The 23,257-nt window shown below is 50.3% G+C and overlaps 9 protein-coding genes across 9 annotated transcripts; 6 read left to right on the forward strand and 3 right to left on the reverse strand.

The window, feature by feature from the left end:
• Positions 1-1,245: 1,245 nt before the first annotated feature.
• Positions 1,246-4,704, forward strand: Malapachy_2714 (hypothetical protein; the record flags this gene model as incomplete). Its single annotated transcript, XM_018137202.1, has 3 exons — positions 1,246-1,251; positions 1,292-1,530; positions 1,560-4,704. 3 exons carry the CDS (start codon positions 1,246-1,248, stop codon positions 4,702-4,704), a joined length of 3,390 nt encoding a protein of 1,129 aa, XP_017993267.1.
• Positions 4,705-4,931: 227 nt separating this feature from the next.
• Positions 4,932-6,116, forward strand: Malapachy_2682 (acetyl-coenzyme a acyltransferase 2; the record flags this gene model as incomplete). Its single annotated transcript, XM_018137170.1, has 1 exon — positions 4,932-6,116. The coding sequence occupies one exon, from the start codon at positions 4,932-4,934 to the stop codon at positions 6,114-6,116; it is 1,185 nt and encodes a 394-aa protein (XP_017992774.1).
• Positions 6,117-10,023: 3,907 nt separating this feature from the next.
• Malapachy_2695 (hypothetical protein) lies at positions 10,024-10,841 on the forward strand (the record flags this gene model as incomplete). The annotated part of the gene is made up of 3 exons (XM_018137183.1): positions 10,024-10,087; positions 10,118-10,778; positions 10,808-10,841. The coding sequence occupies 3 exons, from the start codon at positions 10,024-10,026 to the stop codon at positions 10,839-10,841; spliced, it is 759 nt and encodes a 252-aa protein (XP_017993421.1).
• A 6-nt stretch (positions 10,842-10,847) lies between these two features.
• Positions 10,848-12,641, reverse strand: Malapachy_2738 (thi21-hydroxymethylpyrimidine phosphate involved in the last steps in thiamine biosynthesis; the record flags this gene model as incomplete). Its single annotated transcript, XM_018137226.1, has 1 exon — positions 10,848-12,641. The coding sequence occupies one exon, from the start codon at positions 12,639-12,641 to the stop codon at positions 10,848-10,850; it is 1,794 nt and encodes a 597-aa protein (XP_017993131.1).
• Positions 12,642-12,733: 92 nt separating this feature from the next.
• On the forward strand, positions 12,734-15,130 carry Malapachy_2718 (beta3 protein; the record flags this gene model as incomplete). Its single annotated transcript, XM_018137206.1, has 1 exon — positions 12,734-15,130. The coding sequence occupies one exon, from the start codon at positions 12,734-12,736 to the stop codon at positions 15,128-15,130; it is 2,397 nt and encodes a 798-aa protein (XP_017993263.1).
• A 92-nt stretch (positions 15,131-15,222) lies between these two features.
• Malapachy_2689 (hypothetical protein) lies at positions 15,223-16,716 on the forward strand (the record flags this gene model as incomplete). Its single annotated transcript, XM_018137177.1, has 1 exon — positions 15,223-16,716. One exon carries the CDS (start codon positions 15,223-15,225, stop codon positions 16,714-16,716), a length of 1,494 nt encoding a protein of 497 aa, XP_017992779.1.
• A 171-nt stretch (positions 16,717-16,887) lies between these two features.
• Positions 16,888-18,984, reverse strand: Malapachy_2698 (heat shock protein 90; the record flags this gene model as incomplete). Its single annotated transcript, XM_018137186.1, has 1 exon — positions 16,888-18,984. One exon carries the CDS (start codon positions 18,982-18,984, stop codon positions 16,888-16,890), a length of 2,097 nt encoding a protein of 698 aa, XP_017993424.1.
• A 567-nt stretch (positions 18,985-19,551) lies between these two features.
• Malapachy_2684 (ccr4-transcriptional regulator involved in carbon catabolite repression) lies at positions 19,552-21,855 on the forward strand (the record flags this gene model as incomplete). Its single annotated transcript, XM_018137172.1, has 1 exon — positions 19,552-21,855. The coding sequence occupies one exon, from the start codon at positions 19,552-19,554 to the stop codon at positions 21,853-21,855; it is 2,304 nt and encodes a 767-aa protein (XP_017992776.1).
• A 42-nt stretch (positions 21,856-21,897) lies between these two features.
• Positions 21,898-22,814, reverse strand: Malapachy_2744 (hypothetical protein; the record flags this gene model as incomplete). Its single annotated transcript, XM_018137232.1, has 2 exons — positions 21,898-21,907; positions 21,934-22,814. 2 exons carry the CDS (start codon positions 22,812-22,814, stop codon positions 21,898-21,900), a joined length of 891 nt encoding a protein of 296 aa, XP_017993426.1.
• Between the last annotated feature and the right edge of the window lie 443 nt (positions 22,815-23,257).

Below are 23,257 nucleotides of genomic sequence, written 5' to 3' on the forward strand. Positions count from 1 at the left end.
GCGGTGACGCCAAGTTGTCTGTTGCTTAGCTTGCGTGTACAAATCTACAACAGAGTACTTACTGGGTGTCGCACCATCCCGATCTGTCTTTACGCATCGCCGTGTAGCCATGGCAACCCTTCCACGCTCAAATAGTCGTGCCCACGCCGTTCGGTGGTCACTACTCAGTGGCACTAGTCTCACGCTACGGGAGCCAATATCCGACATCAATGCGCGGCGGTTTTCATACATTGGTTTCGCTGAACAACGGCAGCCTTCTTTTCGCCAGAAGCTCCTTCCTCGTCGGTTTTCTTCGGCAGGATCGGTGGACACCCTTGATGAAGATGATGAATGGGAGTTTTCATGTGCATCAGCTCGTGAGTTTGATCGTTTACGAAACAATCTAGGCATTCAAGATGATGTATCTCTTGATACATTATTTCTGCGCATGTGCCTGCGTCGACAACCAAGCGTACCTGATATCCCTGACTTAGCGGATTCTGACTCTTCGCACTCAACCGATGCATCTGAAGAAAACGAACTCGTTTCTATTTCATCATCATTTACAGAAGATCTTGATTATCGTCCTATTGTGTCTTCTCTTTCACACACACCTCCTCCTCCTCCAAAACGTTCAACGAAGCGGCCTATGTATATTATGTCCCAGCAGTCTCTTCCATGCACCGCGCCCCCGATACAAGTAAAGGATCTAATTTCACATGTTGCACCAAGTTCTCCATCCATTCATGGGCTTTCTGGCATTGTTTGTCAGCTTACACCTGTTCTAGAAGACCCATCGCCAAAGCATACGGTCACAGAAAATCTTGGTACATCGTTGTCTTAACTTCATCGAAAATAATAATAATAATAGCCATGGAGTGAACGCACCCATATGACCCCGTGATATACTATTCATGCCCTTTCATCTGTACTTATATCTGTGCATTTATATACGTTACTAGAATGTCATGCTATTTTATGCTTGGATTAAGCTTTCGTAGGTGGTTATTCTCATCCTTTGACTAAAGCCCAGTAATAAAGTAAGGGAAGCACGTGTTTCGTCGTCAGAGTGAGTGACGTGACATCCCTTCGGCAACAGCCTGCAGTGAGACAGATTCCTGCACTGATTCAGGTTGGGCCCCTGGATCCTTCTTGTTGTTGGAGTACCGAAAGCTAACATCTGTGTGCCAACCAAAAGGAACCGGCTGATTGCGTACTTTCGCATCACTCTTGGTGGTTCTACGTAAATTCGGCTGAATCTCAAATATGTTTGTACGTATCGTTGTCTTGCATGCATTCTAACACAACTAAGTGGCGCTTTGGCGTGGCACCTGTCTCTTCGCTCTCCAAATTGCTTGAGAAGCAAGACGTGAGCTTGGAGGAGGTTCTAGATGATGCTGATATCTTGCAGGAATGCAAGTCAAATAATCAAAAATTGATTGAGTACCTGCAGCAACCCAGTGTACTCTCACGCTTACTGGATTATGTCGTTGGTGCTGTTGAAGTCGTCGATGTATCAGGAAGCGAAGCTGAAGAGAATGTTGGATTCAAGTACGTACTTTTACATTTCTAACGATAAGATATCCTTTTATTGCATCTGAAATCTTAAGCAGTGAGATCCCAGAAGTGTCGGCCCTTTTGTTTGAAAACTCGAACAAATATTTGGAGCCATTCTGGTACCAGTTTCTGAGTATGGCAGCAGATGCTCCGCAACGGCCAATTCCGCATCATGAGCATCCTCTTACCAAGGCTGCTTATGGTCCGAAAGCTGCGCCAGATGGTGAAAATGAAGAGCCATCGGAAGAGCAACAAAGTTACTCTGCGCGAACACATGGTCCTGGTTTTACTGTTTTAGCTGGATACTGGACAAAGGTTAATACAGCTCTTCTTGACCATCACCCTCAAGAGATGCTTGCCTTCATCAAGACCATGCCCAGTGTAGTAGAGGGTTTTGCGGCTCATTTTGAGACGCCTGCTGTTGTGGACCTATTGTTCCGTCTTATCCAGTGCGAAGATTCTGTCCCCGATTCGAACATCGTTTCATGGCTATCGGAACGCGACCTCGTTTCTCATGTCGTTTCGTTGCTTTCCCCTCATGCTTCGACGGATATGCACAAGGCAGCTTCTGAGTTTTTGAAGACGATTATTTCTCTCTCGGCCCCGTCTCCATCTTCTTTGAATCAAGTACCCGTTCATGACACGTTCGGTGGCCCTGGTGAGATGCTCTTGGGTGCAGGAGGTGTCAACAACATTCTTGTTCGTGAACTTGCGTCAGAAGAGAATGTGAATAAAATGGTAAGCTTCATGTTGGATTATGAGCCCTGGAAACGCCGTCAAAGTGTTGTTCGCGATGAAGCCAAGAAACCTTTTAGCGGCATCCTTGATGCGTCGCTACAAACACTACCCGAAGACTCTGCTGTTGAGGAAGAAGAGGAGGAGGAGGACGTCTCGATAATCCACCAAACTATGAAAGATCGTCAGAATCGGCACCTCTCTATGTCGCGGCGTCTTTCTGCCGCTGGTACTAGCGTCCGAGACTCCACTGCCACAGTTCGGCCTTCGATGGTCCGCCGTCAAAGCTCAACACAACGAGGCCTATCGCAAGAATCCATCACCTCTTCCTTCGTCAATTGCGCTGGTGTATTCATTGAACTTATCCGCAAAAATAACAGCGATTACTTTGAGCAGCACTTGTTCCATACCATCCGCAACTATCTCGTATTTCGCCAGCAAGAAATTGCAAACCAACACCAGCAAGAAAAAGCGTCCCAAAAGCAATCCGAGCCTGCTGCTGCCGACAAACCAGAGCTATCTCTGGATGACCTGCCTATTGATGGGGATGCTGACGCAGAAGGCTTGGAAGAAGCCATGAAGGAGGTATCAGAGAAAATGGGTATTGTTCACCTAGGTCCTTTACTTCAAATACTCGCCGAAAAGATACCCGATCTACAGGAGAAAATGCGACGTCCTCCGCAAGACACTTCTATGGTGGAAACGACTCTAGGTAAAATTGAGCCATTGACTCAAACCCGCTACTGTATCGCTGAGCTCTACGCTGAACTTTTGCATTGCTCCAACATGGCCCTTTTGAATCGAGCCAAGAATGTGGGCCCTCGGTACTCGCCTTCAGGATCTCTGATGGGCGGACTTGTGGGCCTACAGGCGCTGTCCTCTACTCTTCAGGGCGAGGATGCTATTATGCCTCCGGATAACGAAGCGATGGCCAGTGAAGAGTGGTCGCCCGACAAAGATGAACACGAGGACAACGTGGAACCTCCGTCGGGTGCTCCTTCTGGGGAACCCAATGCAGCTGCTGCGCTGCCTGCCAAGGAGTCAGAGGCTGACTTGTCCGAATCCTCTGAATCTGAACAAGATGATGCTGCCAGTATTGCCTCTGTTCTCTCTAGTATGTCCTTGGCCGACTTGACCTCGCAATTGAGTCATCGATCAAGCGTTGCCGAGGAGAGTGATTATCGAATTCGAGGAAACTACCTGAAGAAGCAGTTTTTGACGTACGAGGTGATTCCTACGCTTGTGGAATTGTTTTTGGAATTCCCTTGGAACAATTTCTTGCATAATGTTGTGTACGACATTATTCAACAGCTCTTTAATGGAGACGTGGACAGCCCCATTAACCGGAAATTAATTATCTCTACATTCAATGATGCCTGCCTCGTGGAAGCCATTCTCGAAGGTGTACGGCGTAATCGCCAGTCGACGTCACAGCTCCGACACATTCGCCTTGGCTATATGGGTCACCTGAATTTGATTGCCGAGGAAATCATCAAGCTGTTGGAGCGGTATCCCATGGAGGTTGGCAGTGCTGTCAACGAACATTTCTCACCCGATTGGGAGAGGTTTTTGAATGAAGAGCTCAGCGAATCTCGAGCCAAAGAATCCATGCCATTAGCTGGTGGCCGCCCCTCTGGCAATGGTTTAGGTATGCAAAACTGGTCAAATCTGGAGTCTGATGAATGGTATTCTGAGAATGATAGCAACCACACTTTTGCGCAATACCTTTCAGCCCAAATGCGTACAGATGGTGGCGATGATGAATCCAGCACGAACGTCTTAGCATATATGAATGATGCTGACCCTCTGCTTGGCCGCGGTGGATCAGGTGATGATGAATGGGGGCCTTTTGCAGACTCGTCACAGTCAGCCTTTGAGTTTACATCTACTGCTTCTGTGACGACAAATACTAAAACGTATCAGGAAAACCTCACACCTGCAGACTGGGCAGCTGAATTCCGGAGAGGCGGTGCTACTACTTTGTCGGACATGCCTGATGATTCTAACGTCGACAATGACTCGGATTCTGATGAGGCTAACAGTGTCCAAGGGCGCGATGACTATTCAGCATCGAGCACGGACTCTGAAGATAACTACGGAGATGATTCGCCCTACGTGGATCTGCATAAACCTGCATCGCTTCGCCAGCGCACTCAAAACATCGAACGCATGCAGCCCGATCGTCTTCCTGAGCCCAATGAACAAAGTACGGAAGATTGGCCTGCAGCGCATGCAGCACGCCATGTCCGCACGTTATCATCAGGTGGCGAAGATCGAGCGGCTACGCTTGCAGCAGCTCAATTACCTGAAGACGTCGAACCGACAGCAGAAGGTCTTCTCCGACGTACTTTGGCCGATGGCACCACAGTCACTGTGCCATTGGATGATGCAGAGTTGTCTCAAACACAATCGGCGATTGTGGACGACAGTTAACCGGCCCTACCGACTCCCCCGATTTGATCTGCAGAGGTTTAACCGACTTACCTGGCATGCATGTTTCAGACCCTGATTGACTTGTTTCGCCTATAAAATCGGGGCAGGCTCGGTCAAAACCGGCAACGTTGTGGAGAAACGGCTAACCCCGTGCACTTCACCCCGCAGCGATATAGACTGAGAAATACTACATTCCAATCACACTTTTCCGCTATACCACCACCACTATGACTAACGCATTTATTGTCGGTTCGAAGCGTACTGCTTTTGGCGCTTTTGGTGGCAAGCTCAGCCAGTTCACCGCTTCCCAGCTAGGTGGCCATGCCGCCAAGGCTGCTCTGGCTCAGCTTCCAAGCGATACTCCGGTTTCGTCGAACGTTTTCGGTGTGGTTGCGCACTCCGATAACTCTGCCCCTTACACTGCCCGCCACGTTGGCCACTACGCCGGTCTTCCTATTACTACCCCAGCCCTGACTATCAACCGTCTTTGCGGTAGTGGTTTCCAGGCTGTGATCAACGCTAGCCAGGAGATTCGCTCGGGTGATGCCGAAGTGGTTCTCACTGGTGGTACTGAGAGCATGTCGCTTTCTCCTTACACTCTTCACGGTGTTCGTTTCGGAAACACGCGCTACGGTGTTGATCTGAAGCTTGCGGACAGCCTGGCTACTGCTTTGGTCGACCAGGTTCCTGTACCAACCCCTATGGGTATCACCGCTGAGAACCTTGCTGAGAAGTACGGTATTACTCGTGAGCAGTGTGACGCTTTCGCTCTCCAGTCTCAGCAGCGCTGGGCTGCTGCAAACGAGGCCGGTGCTTTCAAGGATGAGATTGCCCCGATCGAGGTCAAGGTTAAGAAGGCGACGGAGACCTTTGAAGTCGATGAGCACGCTCGTCCAAAGACCACCATGGAGTCGCTCGGTCGTCTCCCTTCCGTGTTTAAGAAGAACGGCACTGTTACTGCTGGAAATGCCTCGGGTATTTGCGATGGTGCTGCTGCTAACGTCGTGGCCAGCGAAGAGGCTGTTAAGAAGTATGGTCTTAAGGCCTTGACTCGCATTGTGAGCTACGGTGTGACTGCATGTGAGCCTTCGATCATGGGTATCGGCCCTGTCGAGGCCACTCGTCTGGCCCTCAGCCGTGCTGGTCTTAGCATTGCTGACATGGACCTGATCGAAGTGAACGAGGCCTTCGCTGCCCAGTTCCTTGCTGTCCAGAAAGAGCTTGAGCTCCCTAACGACAAGACTAACGTCTTCGGTGGTGCTATTGCCCTTGGTCACCCTCTTGGTGCCAGCGGTGCTAGGATCTTGTCCAACCTTACTTACAACCTCCACCGTCTTGACAAGAGGTACGCTCTTGGTGCTGCTTGCATTGGTGGCGGCCAGGGTATCGCCGTCATCCTTGAACGTGTATAAAGTTGATACCTTCTGTACTCTTCCTTTGTTCTCAACTAGGAATCACGATTATCGACTTATTTTGTTAGATGGTGTGGATTATCGGCAGCTTCGATGGTTAAGGGAAATGAAACGAGAACAACTTAAAGGTAATTAGAATATATATGAAAAAGTCGGAGACTTGGGCAAGTGTGACTTTATAACTCAGTTGGTTAGAGTATCACGTTAACACAGATTCGTGAAACACGGTGTCACCGTGAAAGTCCCCGGTTCGAGTCCGGGTAAAGTCATTTTTTGAGGTTGTTAACGCTGCGACTTTTTTTTTCTAAGAACTTATTTATATACTTCCCTTAGGTTCTTAACCAATTCAATAGGTATTCTTGCACCAGATGGTCCATAGATTCGCTTGTCGGCGTACTTTTTTCTTTCTCAAGCCACTCACGAAGCCCATTCACAATCGCCCTCTCTACGTCGTCGGAGATGTACACTTTCTTGCTTTGGCTTGTGGAGACTACCCAATCAACATAGGATGCTTTGCTCATTTTTCTGATGTCATTAGGCAAGGGTAATGTCTCGGAACGTGAGAGTAGTAACTGGATATGAAGAATCTTTGGCATTTCCCAATCTTTCATAGAGGCAGCTGGATTTTCAAACACCTTTATTGGTTCAAATAGCAAGCCTCGTAAAGCCCTGATAGATTGGAATGATACGCCACAAGAAGTCAGAGAAACAGGCTTGATATTTGCTGTTCGAGCTGCTGTCGCTAGAAGTTGAGTAAGCGATAGTTCTAAAGCCGTCATATCTGCCACCAGTTGAAGTTTATCTTGATCTTTTGTGAGCCTTATTAATGTAGCATGAAGGACGAAGATAATCAGGGCAAATGAGGCAAGATCTTGTACATAAAGTAGGGTGTCCTGCACAAAAGAAATGTGGTGTAAAAGATTCTTTTGCAGGAATGCCAACCGCGCTGTAAATTCCAACATATAGGCGCTTGGATCAGTGCTAGGACCATTAGTTTCCATATTCAAGGGTTTGTCAATTTTGAATCTGTGAATTCTTGCTAGCACCGTTCTCATCTCACTTTTTACAGATGAAGCCAATGGCGAAACTAGTTTTGATACAACAACTTCAGATACGTTCGTTCTCCATGTTCGTACTTTCTCTTGGACACGAGTTTCTTCAAATTGGTTTAACTTTGACACAGATTCATAAAAGGCATTTAATGTGTCAGCCACGTTGGCATTGACTTGTTGTTGGTATGTAGGTCGCGTGTTGGTTAGTGAAAAGGCACTTTCTTCGTGAGAAATAAGTTTTGTTAGCTGTGTCAATAAAGAATCTAGGACCTGTTCAGTTATAACAAAAGTTTTCTCGAACAAAGTCGGAATAGAAGCGCATGCACTCAATTCTCCACGAATGCTTTTGAATAACCGATTGATATCGTCTACACATTGTGATCCTTTCGCTGAATCAACAATATTTTCGCATATAGCTTGAGAGATCTTTTCCCATAGAGTAAAAATCTCAAGACGATACTCTTTATCACGATGCTCAAGAATTTTTGCAATATCTCCGGTACGCAAGGGGTCACTTTCATCTTTGTTAAAGGAGAGGCGTGAAAGCAGATCATAAAATATTTCTGCCAGCTTGGGGTAGCAGGTAACACATATATAATGCCAAAATTCTGATTCTGAAATACGCTCATTGAGAGCGGTATTCAAGTGCTGGACAAATGAATTCACCAAAATATGCGTAGGCCTATGCCCTAGTTTCATTTGAACAGCTGTTATGAGCTTTTCGCTGGATTGAGGTATCAATTTCAAGTAAAGAACTTGCTCCAGAGTATGGACCTTCGAGTAAATAGCTGGAAATTCATCATCAACAAGGATTTGGATCCGTCTCCATACTGCTTCAACCCAATTGGTGAAATGTTTCAACGTGTCACTTTTGGAAGATTCTCGGATTTGGTACTTGGTTGCTCGATAACTATCCGGCAGGACAGGAGGTTGACGTTCATGTAGTTCCCTACCGATGGCAATCAAATCGAGGCTCGCTTCGATTCGTCCCATCAAGACATCAGCGAGGTCCTCCAAAAGTTTTTCAATAACTGTGCTCAGCATCTTCATATTATGCGCGGCCTGTAATGAGAGTCCCAGTAGACTTGGTGACATATTCCGCAATCCGCATAGAAGTAAGTTTTCCACTTTTTCAAACAATTCTTCTCTGATTCCGGGTATCTTTTCATAGGAAGACCGAATGCAGTCTAATTGAACGACTTCAGAACAGAGTTTTGCTTCATCCTCGTCCGTCGTTGAAGTAGTATGAACTAGAAGATCTTTTGTAAGCTGATAAATACATACCCAAGTCACCAAGCAGTGTGCACAAAACAACTGTTTGAGATGCATATGTATGCAATGAATCCAAATCTTGGATGGACGCCATTACATCAAAATTAAGTACTGCATCTTTGTGTTGAAATATACGTGATATAGTTTCCATCACTTGCTTTGATCGCACAATGATCTCGTCTAGCCCTTGAAGCTGTTCTAACCGGGCTTGTTGTGTTTGAATTGTTGAAAGTGGACGATGTACATGTTCTCGTGCGCTGATATGTGAGTGGATAGTATACATACTCAGAGGCTTGTTGATGTAAGGCAGCCATATTTTTTCGCGTTACAGAAAGAGACTCCTGAAGTGTATCAACCTGGTCAATACGCTCCAAAAAGTCACCAGCATGCTGGGTCACCAAGTCTTGTATTCTTTGGTCCACCTCCGTGATCGAGATATTCATACGGCTTATGGCAATACGAAGATTACTGTCGAATGACTTGGCACTTGTACCATGAGAAAGATTTGTGGTATGAGTACCAGATTTACCGTCGGACTGTGACGATAAAGCTGCTTTTGTAGGGCCTAGGAACTGCTTGACATAATCGTAAGCATCAAAATCATTTTGATACAGAGCTTTGATATCTGGGTAAGCCACTTAAGCACACGTACCTAGAACATCATCTTCAATATGGAGTGTAGAATGGACATGTTTGTACAATGGCCCATCCATCCGCGTCCCTTGCACGCTTCGATCTGTCATGTGGGGGTTGGGCGTAGAAGAGGATCGACTTGCAGCACAGCTTTCCGACCGTGCGCATTTTGCCTTGCATTTTGTGGAAATATGCACACCGACCTAGAATGGTGGCTACGTGAGTGAACGCATGGCTATTGCAAAAGCAACTATGTGGAACGCTGTGCGCGTCGAAGCTCGAGTTCTTTGTTAATAAGGTCTTCTTGCCATTTCTGTATTTCGGATTCGCTCGCAATAATTCCGCGCTTTCCAAGCTCTCTCATAGCTTTGTTCCGGATCAAATTGTCATGATTGCGTTGCTTATGTTCGAAGTTTTGGAGGGCAGACTCAGCACCAAGAACCAATCCAGTTGTGGTAACTAGCGTAAGCAGATCATATACTACGCACATGCCATAGTGAGAAGACCTTTAAGGGCCAATGTCTGACGGCTGTCATGGAGTTAGCCTACAAAAACCACATACCGAAAACCAGGTATTAAATGGTGTGCTGAAAACACAGACGCAAGTCCTACAATAGACCAAACGGCAGCCCCTCGAAGAGCTGCATGCTAATATGTCAGCATACCAAGGGCACAAACCACCAACTTTTTGAAGTTCGTACGCAGAGTTCGCGTGCTCTTCCCTTGCTCTCTTTCTCTCGTTACGCAGAGGAGCCTTTGTATTTGTACTTTGCTCACTCATCAACTCAGATAGGCTATTATATGCACAGTTTAGATTGTAGTAGTACACTTGCGTCCGCAAGGAAGGTCGTAGTTCGTGAGTAGGTAGGCCCTACTCGGCTTGTGCGCTATGTGGAGGAGTATGGAGGCGTCCATTTTTTGAACAATTTTTTTTAGTTCTTACCATAGCCATGGCAGGATCTACTAAAAAGGCCCGACGCGAGGAGGACACGGCTACCCTATCCGTGTCAGCCGGTACGTTGATCTATAACAACTAATCTCGAGAAACTGTGTCCCTTGTCCATGCTTTCCTGCATACTCATACACCCAAGCTTGCGCCGAAGTTTGCGTCCAAGTATCCTAACTTGGCTCTTGAAGACCAAGCGGGAAATGCTGATGCGTTATCGAATGCGCTAGTAAGTCTAGTGAAGACGGCCGTATCTGTTCCCAAGTCAGAGCTGAGCGTACTTTTGCGCACAGATGACGAAGAAGAAGAAGAAGCAGAAGACCGCGTGAAAGAGCGCAAGATGCCGAAAGAGAAGAAGGACAAAAAGGAAAAGAAAGAGAAGAAGGAGAAGAAGAAAAAATCCGAGGAAGCTGAGGCCAAGAATAAGCCTGAAGAAGTGGATGCTAATGTCTCTATACCTGCACCAGCTGCGCCTGAGGCTGTCGTAGAAGAGACGATGGAAGTCGAAGTGCCAGCTCCTCAGCCTAAAAAGAAGGGACCTGTTCAGGGCCAGCGGTTCCAGCGCGTGAAATCGGAAAATGTCGTGTTTCTGGATGAACGTCTTAAAGATATGAGCTATGATGCCAAATCTGGCGCTGGAGATTGGGGTGCCAAGGCCAGCGCCGATCTCATTGTGACGCGAGGGAAGGCGTTTACGAAGGAAAAGAACAAGAAGAAGCGCGGAAGTTACCGTGGTGGTCTTATTGATCAGGGATCACAGTACGTATACACACGCACTAACACGCTAGCTCTATCAAATTTACATACGACGATGAAGAGTGAATGTGGTCACTCGCTCATTCCCATCGCTAAAGCTTCGTCCCACATACCAATTTCCAAGCGAGTAGATGTGTCCCAGATGATCTGTAGTCTCTTCATTTGCTCCACAGTTGGAGAGAATTGAGCCGTGTAGTCTTCCAACAGTTCGAGCAAGTGGGCCACTAAGCCTTGGTAGGCATCGCCAGCGTATTCATGCACCCAATCCGCATATTTTTCTTCGTCTTCGACGGCGGTTTGAGAGCGCATAGCATGAAGCCAACGACCTACTTCTGCGTAGCCGAAGGCACAAGAAGCCAAAGATACCATCAATGGAAGCAATCCCTCCTCTGCTATATCCAGCACAAATCGTGTATAGGCCATCGTGGCACGGCTTTCAGGTGTTGCAAGGACCGTCTCCTTGGCAATGCCAGCTTTCTCACACACTCGTAGATGCAGCTGAGATTCTTGCACGACGCCTTGGATAATGGCCACAAACGCCTCTGCTTGCGCTGCAGTGGTTCCTGGTTTTGCAAGCGCTTTGGACCAAGTCCGAGCATAATGCTGAATGTAGATATAATCTTGGCACATAAACCACAAGAAAGACTTCCATGGCAGCGTTCCACGGCCAATCTGCGTAGGAAAGGGATGCCTTGTGTACTTGCGCCAGAGGGGCCATGAGCGGGCCATGAGCGTCGTGAATAGTGGTGCATCATTGTTCTTTCCACGCAGGGGCACACCGCGTTCTAGCAGAAGAGCGCCATGGTTCAAGGGACCTGCGCCTTGTCCTACATTTTCCAGAGAGCTTGCGAGAGCATGCTGCATGTACCATAGGGCATGCGCCACAGCACTGCACATAGAGTGGCCCTTCGCTGAAAAGGCACAGATCGCTGACGATAGGGTACAGCCTGTGCCATGGGTAGCCGTTGTAGGCACCTCTGGTTTGATGAAGAGGGTCATATGCTGGGTCTGCGTCTCCACTAGTACATCCACCACGTAAGTGTCACTCAATGGCTGCAAGAAGGTCACATCGTGAATATCGTGCATCCAGATTACATCCATAGAGTCCTGGGTGTACAAAGAAGCACCAAGAACCAATGCCACATCATCCATGTCTGTGCGTGCCTGCGCAGGGAAGAGCAATGCACTAGCATTGTGCTCACGACGGCAGGCTACGGCAGATGGATCTACGGCTTCCTTGAATCCATCTAAGCCCATCTTTTCCAGCTCCTTGTGCAGTTCGTGGATCTTCATAGGCGCATGTCCGCCCTTGACAAGCACATAGGCCGTACCCAATTGTGCCAGTGACGTGGCCAAGTGGCACTGATGAGCTAGTGGCTGAGCATCTGGCAGCTTATCTACGCCCATGGTTTGCAGAATTACCTCTGCCTCGTGTAGGTTGGGCGTGACAATGGTGCTCATTGGGCAAAGCTCTTGGAGAATGCATTTAATAGCTTCTTTCTCCAACAGCAATGAGCCAGAAGTAGCGACCATGACAGGGTCGAGTACAATGGGCGTGTCTGGATGTTGAGTGCGCCATCCCTGCAAACAAGAGATAACCTCCGTAGCGATGTCTTTATTGGCTAGCACACCTAGCTTGATGGCATCCACCGGAATATCCTGCGTGACACAATCAAATTGTTGACGCAGGAACGCTGCAGGCGGAACATGAATGCCTGTCACACCTTGCGTGCTTTGCGCCGTAAGCGCCGTGATTACAGACATGCCATAGGTACCACATGCAAGAAAAGTCTTGAGGTCCGCTTGGATGCCAGCTCCGCCACTGGGGTCCGACCCTGCAATCGAAAGCACACGCGGGATAGACATAGGGAGAGAAGGTCCATGAACGCCCGGGCCCTCAGTGGAGGTGGAGTGGCGTCAGCCACGTTCTACCGTGCCTCTCGCCGTCGCGAGCCACCATGGCGCTAGCGTCTCTCAAGGAGTCGCGCGCGTTTGCCTACCTTTCTGAACGCGGTGAAGATGCGCTCTATGCAGTCAAAGATGCACTAGGAGGTACTGGCTCTTCTCAATACCTGGATATGAGCGAAGAGAAGCTGGCTCGTATCCGGACCCAGCTCGAGAGTACGCATGACGAAGATCGCTTGGAAGGCATGAGGCGTGTTGTCGCGTTGATTTCCAAGGGCCGTGATGCGACACCCTTTTTAGCATCTGTACTAAAGCTCTCTTCAACATCGTCGTTGGAGGTGCGGAAACTTGTGTATATTGTCGTTCTGCGCTACGCCCCATCTCACCCGGATCTAACACTTCTGTCGATCAACAGTTTCCAGCGTGATTTGTCGGACCCCAACCCGCTTATCCGTGGCATGGCTCTACGAGCGCTGAGTGGAATCCGTGTTCGGGCTGTGTCTGCTATTGTGCTTTTAGCTGTCGGCAAGGCTACCCGTGATCCGCATCCTTATGTGCGACGCGTCGCTACCTTCGCGCTGACCAAGTGCTACCATATGGACCATGGCCAGTATGATACGCTTCTTGAGCATATTTCTACCTTTTTCCAAGATCGTTCGCCTTCAGTTCTGGGTCCCGCGATGTGTGCCTTTGGAGAGCTGTGCCCAGACCGATGGGAGTTACTGCATCGTCACTTCCGCAAGTTTTGTCTCGCGTTGAGTGATATGGATGAGTGGTCGCTTCCTACATGCACACAAATCCTTACGCGCTATGCGAGAATGAACCTTCCTAAGCCTGACCATGCTCTACCCATGGACGAAGACCTACAATTGCTTCTCTCCTCCTTGCAGCCGCTATTGCACAATACCAATCCGGCTGTAGTCATGGCCTCCATTCACGCACAAAAAGCCTTGCAGCCAGAGAAAGTGGTAAATCTACTGCCCCCATTGATCCGTCTCGTTCACTCTGCACCGGACGTGGCCTACATGGCGCTGATCAATTTGCTTACCTTTGCCGAATCACATGCCGCTAACGTGGCACCGTATCTGACTTCACTGCTTGTGCGTGCCTCTGATCCTGCCTACGTGGCACAAGTCAAGCTTCGAATTTTGGTATTGATTGTGCAAGCCTCTGATATTTCGATGCTGGCGCATGAACTCGCTATGTATACCCGCTTCCATGCCGTGTCGGTAGCGACAGACAGCGTCACGGCGTTGGGGCAGTTGGCCACGTCTTTTAGCGGAGTGGCATCCACTTGTTTGCAGCTGTTGATGGAGGTGGTCCAGGACGCTACGATACCTGTGCCTGTTTTAAGTCGTGCAGTGCAAGTTATCAAAACACTACTTCGAGTGAGTCCAGACAAAGTGGCTGCGCAGATTGTCGCCCAATTCGCAGTCCGTTTGTTTGTCCCTCTTGCGACGTACGGCCACCCCAAATCATCCAAGCGGATCCGTATATTAACCGATCCCACGTCGCGAGCCGCTGTACTATGGATGTTGGGACAATACAGTGAAGCCCCTTTTGCTGGCGCTACAATTCTCACGCTGCTCATCCCTGATGTGCTGCGATGCCTTGTTGCTCATTGGGACAAAGAAGATGCGAAGGTGCAATGTCAGGCGCTCGCCCTCTCATCCAAGGCCTTTGTACTAATGGACCACTTGGACGATGTAACGCTACAAAGTGCCTTGCCTGTATTGCACTATGAGCTTCTTGCACGGGCGTCGCGCTGCGCAAACCAAGATGTGCGCGAACGTGGCCGGTTTTACAGTGGTCTCACACGTGGTCTCAACGATGCTGAAAATGAATTAGAGGCAGCACCCTCGGACGAGATCCGGGAATATATTGCATCACATCGTGCGCTGGATCAGATGCGACTGCCGGGTGTGCGACTGCGTCGCGAACAAGTTCAACACGTGCTTTTTGCGCGCGATCAGGTGGAAGCATCATCGTTGGAGCGTTTGACTCTTAAACCTATTACTGACGACAATGTGACGTGCATGTCGACCTTTGCTGATGGAATGCACTTGCGCGGATGGAAGCAAGCACAGTGGCCTGCATGGCGTGACAAGGCTGATCTGCCCCCGGCCATTGTGCGTGCACAAGATGCGAGTAGTCTTGCAGCCGGTACCAATGCACAAAAGACTAATACATGGCTCGACGAGCAGCGCTCGTTTAGCAGCGATACTTATGCCATCAAAGGCAAGCAAACAGAGCCTGAAAAAGTGGTGTTGGAGCCACGTACCTCCACACGACCTAGCATGCGAGCGCCGACTAAGGCGAGGTACGAGGACTTGGACTCGTTCTTCAACTCGGATGAGGATGAGGACACGGAAAGTCTAGGTGAGCCAGCTCCGGAAGATGATGAATATGAAGCGGAGGAGGTTTCGTCGTCCGACCTAGACGATGATTAATGTTCCGTACGTAGAGACATAGTCGTCGTCATCATCTCGTGCCAAAAATGTGGAGCTGATCTGATTTTTTTTTTCTTCCTCCACCGCCATCCATGCCCAAAGCGCCATCGTCAAAGAGTCGTAGCGCTCATTCTGCGCCTGGGCATCGTCCTCTTGCGCAAGAGATCCGCGAAGATGAAATTATATCGCGGTTTGGGCGCGTTCGTGCCCCAAACCAGCGCCATGGAAAGCACAAGTCTGAGAAAGAGGACGACGAAGAGGCGCCAGCGCCTGGTACGTCGCTCAAGATTACAGGCAGTCGTGCCGGGAAGTCGTTCGTCGATCCCAAACTAAGCCGTAATATTTTGCGCTTAGCTCGTGAACAGCAGGAAGAAATTGAGCGTGAAGAGGCTGAACTGGAGCGTGAATCAACCATTCCAACGAAACCTGCCTTCCGTGAGATGACTGATCTGCAGGACGACGAAGATGATGGTGACGATGAGAGTGCCTCGTTGCCTAGCGATGACGAAGAAGAACATGATGACATGGACTATGCGGCCATGGATATTTTGCCGGAGGACCAGGCACTGCTAGAGAGGCACGATGAAGAAGAAGAGCAGGCCCTTGCCGACGACGACGCTGGGCGTCCGCGCACCAAGACCCTGGCGGATCTGATTATGGCGAAGATCCAAGCGGCAGAAGACGGTGAGGCGGCACCGAGTATGGAGGATGAGTCGCGCATGATGCCACCGGGCATCAATCCCAAGGTCATTGAAGTTTACAGCAAAGTAGGCGAATTGCTATCGCGCTACAAATCCGGTCCACTGCCGAAGGCGTTCAAGATTGTGCCCTCGCTGCCACAGTGGGAAGACGTCCTGTATATTACCAACCCTGAGATGTGGACACCGCATGCGACGCTAGCTGCGACACGCATCTTTGTATCGAATTTCAAGCCAGCGCAGTGTGAGCGGTACTACCAGCTTGTTTTGCTAGACAAGATTCGCGACGAAATCCGTGACAACAAAAAAGTGAGCTACCAGATGTACGAGGCAATCAAAAAGTCCTTGTACAAGCCTGCTGCATTCTTTAAAGGCATCTTGTTCCCTCTATGTGAAGGCGGCGGTGTGACGCTCAAAGAGGCTGCGATCATTGGCTCCGTGCTTTCAAAAGTGTCGATTCCTGTCTTGCACTCAGCTGCGGCCCTTTTGCGTCTGGCTGAGATGGAGTACACAGGCCCTACATCGCTGTTTATTCGTATCTTGCTTGACAAGAAGTATGCATTGCCATACAAGGTTATTGATGGTCTGGTGTACCATTTCCTGCAATTCGCTGATCCTTCCAAAGGTGTGGAAGTCACTCGGACGCGCCAGGGTGTGGTAGGTGAGCGGCGTATGCCTGTCCTCTGGCACCAGAGCTTACTTGTATTTGCGCAGCGATACAAGCGGGACATGACGCCGGACCAAAAGCTGGCGCTGCTCGACTTGATTCGTGTGCAAAAGCATCCTGGTATCGAGCCTGACATTCGGCGCGAACTGACCTCGGGCGAGTCGCGAGGTGAAATGCTACCGGAGCCTTTGTACGACGACGACGATGACATGTCCATCTAGGCTCATAGAGATATAATATAGCGAGGCACACTTTCCCTGTACTAAACACCTCTGGGTTGAATCTTTCTATAGTATACTTGTTGGTCATGCGACCATCAAACGGTATCTATCTCTCTGTATAATAGGAAACAGAAGGAAACATTAGGACATGTATAAGGCACAGCGTGGCACTTAGTCAATCGACTCCATCGCCGACTCGCCAGCAGGCTCGTCCGCCTTGGCATCGTCCGCGGCGGCCTCCGCCGGGGCCTCGACATCGTCGATCGAGAGACCAAGGCTGATGAGCTTGAACAGACGGTTGGCAAAGTCCTGCGGTTGCTCGAGCGAGAAGCCCGAGGTGAGGAGCGAGCTCTCGTAGAGCAGCATCGTCAGGTCACGCACAGTCGGGTCGTTCTTGTCGCTGGCCACCTTAGCCGCCAGCTCCTTGATGATCGGGTTGTGCGGGTTGATCTCCATGGTCTTCTTCGATGCCATGTACTGCGACATCGAAGTGTCACGCAGCGCCTGGGCCTTCATGATACGCTCCATGTTCGCCGACCAACCGAACTGACCAGTGACGAGAACACACGGCGAGCCGACAATGCGGTTCGACACGGTGACCTTCTCGACCTTCTCACCGAGAATGTCCTTGATGGCCTTGGTGAGGTCCTCGAACTTCTTGGCCTCCTCCTCACGTTCCTTCTTCTCGTCCTCAGTCTCCTCGAGCTCCAGGCCCTCCTTCGAGACAGATACGAGTTTCTTGCCCTCAAACTCCTTGAGCTGAGTCACGGCGTACTCGTCAATCGGGTCCACCATGAGCAGCACCTCGAAGCCCTTCTTCTTGAGCACCTCGAGGAATGGCGAGTCCTTGACAGCGGCCAGGCTCTCACCAGTCAGGTAGTAGATGTTCTTCTGGATCTCAGGCATGCGAGTGATGTAGTCAGCCAGGCTGGTCATCTCGTCACCGCTCTTCGTCGAGTAGAAGCGCAGGAACTCCGCCAGCTTGGCACGGTTCGTAGCGTCCTCGTGAATACCGAGCTTAATGTTCTTGCCGAACGCCTCGTAGAACTTGGCAAAGTTCTCCTTGTCCTCAGCGATCTCCGAGATCATCTCAAGGGTCTTCTTCACCACGTTCTTGCGGATGACCTTCAGAATCTTGTTCTGCTGCAGCGTCTCACGCGAAATGTTCAGCGGCAGGTCCTCCGAGTCGACAACACCCTTCACGAAGTTGAGGTACTCAGGGATCAGCTCCTCACAGTCGTCAGTGATGAAGACACGGCGCACGTAGAGCTTGATGTTGTTGCGCTTCTTCTTCGACTCGAACATGTCGAACGGAGCACGCTTGGGGATGTACAGAAGGGCCTTGAACTCGAGCTGACCCTCGACCGAGAAGTGCTTGACAGCGAGGTGCTCCTCCCAGTCGTTGGTCAGGCTCTTGTAGAACGAGGCGTACTCCTCGTTCTCAATAGTCTTCGGGTCACGAGTCCAGATCGGCTTGGTCTTGTTAAGCTCCTCGTTCTCGGTCACAGTCTCCTTGACCTTCTTCTTAGGCTTCTTCTCCTCCGACTCGTCGTCGACCTCCTCGATCTTGGCCTTCTTGTCGTCGTCGGCAGTCTCAGCCTCCGGCTCGTCGACTTCCTTCTCGACCTCCTTGGTCACCACCAACTGGATCGGGTAGGAGATGAACTCGGAGTGCTTCTTGACAATCTCCTTAATGCGCTTCTCCTCGAGGTATTCGAGCTGGTCATCCTTCATGAACAGGCGCAGCTCGGTACCACGGCCAATCGAGCGGCCGCTCGTGTCGGGGGTAATGGTGAACGTACCACCAGCAGCGCTCTCCCAAATGTACTGCTCGTCGTCGTTGTTCTTAGTGATGATCTGCACCTTCTCAGCCACAAGGTAGGCCGAGTAGAAACCGACACCGAACTGACCGATCATGCTAATATCGGCACCCGAGCTCAGAGCCTCCATGAAGGCCTTGGTACCCGACTTGGCAATTGTACCAATGTTGTTCACAAGGTCGGCCTTGGTCATACCGATACCAGTGTCACGAATCGACAAGATCTTGTTCTCCTTGTCTGGAGTGATGCGGATATAGAGATCCTTCTCAGAGTCGAGCACGCTCGGGTCGGTCAGAGCCTGGTAACGGACCTTGTCCAAGGCATCCGAAGCGTTCGAGATCAGCTCACGAAGGAAAATCTCCTTGTTGCTGTAGAATGTGTTGATGATCAGGTCTAGCAACTGACTAATGTCAGCGGCAAAGCCGAACGTCTCCTGCTTGTCAGCCATGATGTAGTAGAAGTCAAGCGATGGAACTAGCTCTGCGCAGCTGATGGGCACGCATTATATAGGCACCGCAATCTCGCGCACTTGCGTTTCTACCAAGTTCTTCGCCGTTCGTTCTTCGCAGCGTCTGCCATTCGACGACTTTCCATGTGGCGTCCCTCCACCGAATGTGCCAGAACAGCGACTTAGGCTTTGTCTCTCCTGGCCAACACGTGGCTTGGAAGCTGTCCAAAAGACTCCCAGGGTCACATAAGCATTTCGGCCGAAGCGCGGGCCCCACGTATCGTGTGAGCGGGCCCCAGCCAACCAAGGGAAGCGGGGCATGACGGCCGAAGCCGCCGTGTGCATGTGTGGCCGCATACTTGTCGCACATATTGATCTCCATCAGTCACGCCTTGTGGTGCAAGTGTCGTCTGAAAGCTTGTATTTCTGGCTCTAGACGCTGCTCACTCCCTTGTGTGCTTCGGACTCGTCCCCTTGCAGGGACAGGATATGATCACTGCTTTGTTAGAAGCCAACAGGCCCCCTCTGGTTTCTGAAATTGCTATTGAGCGCTTATATTAAAGCATCATGTACTCACCCTCTCCTCCGCCTGTAACGGCGAACACTAACCCATATGTATACATGAACCACCAGCCAGTGCTTTCATCAGGACAATATGTGCCTCGCACGCAGTCATCGGCGCTGGGCGGCATGGGTATGCCGACACCGTCTGCAGGTGCTGCTGCGGGCGTCTCATCGTCCTCGGCCGGCGCCTCATCGTACACACATAGCCCAGCCTTGAGTGGTATGGCACCAAATCGGTTTGGTAATGGAAGTATGGGCTGGATGCAGCGTCAGCAGCAAACATCTCATTTTCCAGGACATTATGGCTCATCGTCTATGTCGTCTTTGCCGCAATCTGTCAATCACTCTGTGAGCTCTGCTGGCATGACTCCGTCTTCGCCCAACTATGCAGGGATGAATTCTCCTCATGGTGTGCCACTCATGAAGACAGCTATGTCGCCCGCTGGCCAACATACTACCCACACAGCAAGCGCGAGCATGTCTACGTTTGCTAATTCTTCGCCCGAATGGCAGCAGCAGATCATGTGTGCAGAGATCTCGCGACAATCGTTTGCACCGCATCATCATGCTCGTGCAGCAGCATTAGCGGCCCGAAGTTCCGTGAACAACGGGCAAGATCCCAAGAAAGGCATTCAACTGCCTACGGGTGTTGTAGCCAATGGATTGTCCTTCCCCTTCAAGGGCTCAGAAGACGCAGGACGGTCTGCCGATGACCAGCAGGTCATGTCGCCTAGCAAGTCGGCAGGATTGCGCACGAAGAGTTCCAACTCCGATGATGATACAGATAAAACTTGGTCCATCATTGATATGGGTGGTTTGAAGCTGAAAAACATTGGCGACCAGGTTTTCCGTTATACCTTCCTGACATCTCTTTTCATTAACCACAATAACCTTACGTCGATATCCCCTGCCGTGGTGCAACTGCGTAATCTTACTGTGTTAGATGCAAGTGGTAACCAGCTTGTCATGATCCCTCCTGAGCTGGGTATGCTGACTGAGCTACGCGCACTCTTCCTTTTCGACAACCAGCTGACGGTGCTTCCTCCTGAGCTTGGTACATTGTACCAACTGGAAATGCTTGGAGTGGAAGGTAATCCGTTGCAAGACAACCTCATGGATGTCATTAAGCAAGATGGCACACAGGCGCTTATTGCCTTCCTTCGTGATTCGTGCCCTGTGCCTGTACCACCTCCTGAGCGTGAGTGGATTACCCTGGACGCTGATGTCCCTGCCGCTGCTTCCGAAGAAGAAAGCTCGAAGAATACATTCGCTGTTCTGTCATATAATGTACTGTGCGAAAAGTATGCGACAGTGCAGATGTATGGCTACACTCCTAGCTGGGCATTGGCCTGGGACTATCGCAAGGAATTTATTCTTCAGGAAATCATCAGTTATGCTCCGGATATTTGCTGTTTGCAAGAGCTCGAAATGGGTCAATACGAGGAGTACTTTGAGCCCAAACTGAAGCAGAACGACTACGAAAGTATCTTCTGGCCTAAAACACGTGCACGAACGATGCGTGAAGACGAGCGACGGCATGTGGATGGCTGTGCCACGTTTTTCAACTCACGTGTGTACCAGCTGGTCGACAAGCAGGTGATTGAGTTCAACCAAATTGCCTTGCAGCGGCCAGATTTTAAGAAGACAGAAGATATTTTCAACCGTGTCATGACGAAGGACAATATTGCGGCTGTTGCGATGCTTGAACATCGTGCTACCGGTGCCAAGTTGTTGGTAGCGAACTGTCACATGCATTGGGACCCCGAGTTCCGGGATGTGAAGCTCGTGCAGTCGGCTATGCTTCTTGAGCAGCTCGACTTGGCCGGTAACCGCTTCGCGAAGATGGCGCCACAGGTAACTCCTAGCGATGGCATCAAGCCACCGACATATGCCAATGGCAAGCAAATTCCTACCATCGTTTGTGGCGACTTCAATTCATCACCTGACAGTGGTGTATACGAGTTTATGAGTCAGGGCTCCGCTCCACCCGATCATGAAGACTTTATGAATCATACGTATGGTATGTATACGTCGGAGGGTCCTCGTCATGAGTACTCTTTGCGCAGTGCATACAATAGCATCGGCGAACTTCCCTGCACGAACCACACGCCGGGCTTCCGTGGCGCGATTGATTATATCTGGTACACATCGAATACATTGGCCGTATCTGGGCTATTAGGAGAAGTCGATTCCAACTATTTGTCACGCGTCGTGGGCTTCCCCAATGCTCATTTCCCCTCCGACCATATCTGTATTCTTGCTGAGTTCAAGATCAAGCCCCCGTCAACAGGAGAATCGTCGCGCTGAAGATGATGAGATGTATAGCTAGCTATAGGTCACACTTCGATGTCAAATCTGTCTGCGTGGTCATTTTCTCATACATACATGCCACCGTCACCGATGGCCCCTGATGGCGTGCGGGTATGGGTGAGGGCTTGCCAAGCCGTATGCCATAGGGTGGGAGCCGATACAGGCGAAGATGGATCCTGAGAGACTGACGAAGGGAAAATAGATGCCGACATACGGGCTGTACGAACATCCATGTCATTAACCAAGTGAGACACGCGCTGGTATGCTTCTTCGGGGCTGCTGGACGACACAGCATGCGGCGCAGCTGCTGGTATCAGGGCCGGTTGGAAAGTAGGGTGAGGTACAGCTCGTGCTGTGGGTAGGCAATAGATCACAGCAGGCGTGGAAAGGTATACAGCTTGCATCATCAATGCGGCAGCACAGCCCGTTAGGGTATTGGGCGCCTCCCAACGCTGAAGCCATGAAGCTGTTGGCACCGATGTGGTGGAGGAGGCAAGCCAACGAACAGGCGCTTCTGCACTGTTGGGCTTGGAAGGCGGATTTGAACCATGCATGTAGAGAGTCGGTGCATAGGCTTGGAAGAGAGTAATACTCGAAGGGAGCCATTGCTGCAAAAGGGCTTGGGTCAAAGACGCTTGGGCCGCCAGTGGCACTGTATCTGGCTGCGCAATGTACACTAGAATGGGACTCATAGAGTCAGTTGGTGTATGAATCACAGCCCAAACACCTTGTGGGCCTTTGATACGCTCTGTCACCAAGAGGTGGTTCGTAGGCAGCCACGCTGCAAGACATGTCGCACCCATATCGCCTAAGAATACGAGCATAGGTCGATGCTTAACCGGCGTTCCCTCTACAGCAGGCTTCCAGGAAGGCGTAGAAGGTGCGGAGTCTTCATCATCAGACTCCAATTCGTACCTAGGCGGAGGCCCTGAGCCGTAGAACAGATCCAGGTCCATCACGTCGCTCGAATAGTTCGCGTGGCCAGATAATGCAGTGACGCGTCATGGCTAGCAGCGCTTGAGGACCACGTGAGCGCCGCCAGGACTGTAGTGTGGAGGTTCGCTCCCTCGTGGCCGAAGCTTGATGGAGGTTAAAAAGAAACGTGGCATGCGGGCTGCTGCAGCCCCTGCAGAAGCGGTGAAATAAGCAGGGCCTTCCCATCCGTGGATCGTGCGCGGCGAACCTTGCCATCTTTGCGAAAAACCTTCTTCTGTCGCATAGTGTACACTGTCAAGGCTGTAAATATCAGCCGTTTGCCTTGTCACTGGTGCGAGGAAGTGGAGAGGAAAACTGCGTAGGACGATTCTTGGTCTCTGTGCATTTAGAAACGACTGTACCCAGCCGTTTCATCACAAGTAAACCAAGCGGCCTTTGTTCATGCAGCCTGCCACAGGCTTGT

This window comes from Malassezia pachydermatis (genome assembly GCF_001278385.1).
Source record: "Malassezia pachydermatis strain CBS 1879 chromosome Unknown scaffold2, whole genome shotgun sequence".
NCBI classification, from domain to species: Eukaryota; Fungi; Basidiomycota; class Malasseziomycetes; order Malasseziales; family Malasseziaceae; genus Malassezia; species Malassezia pachydermatis.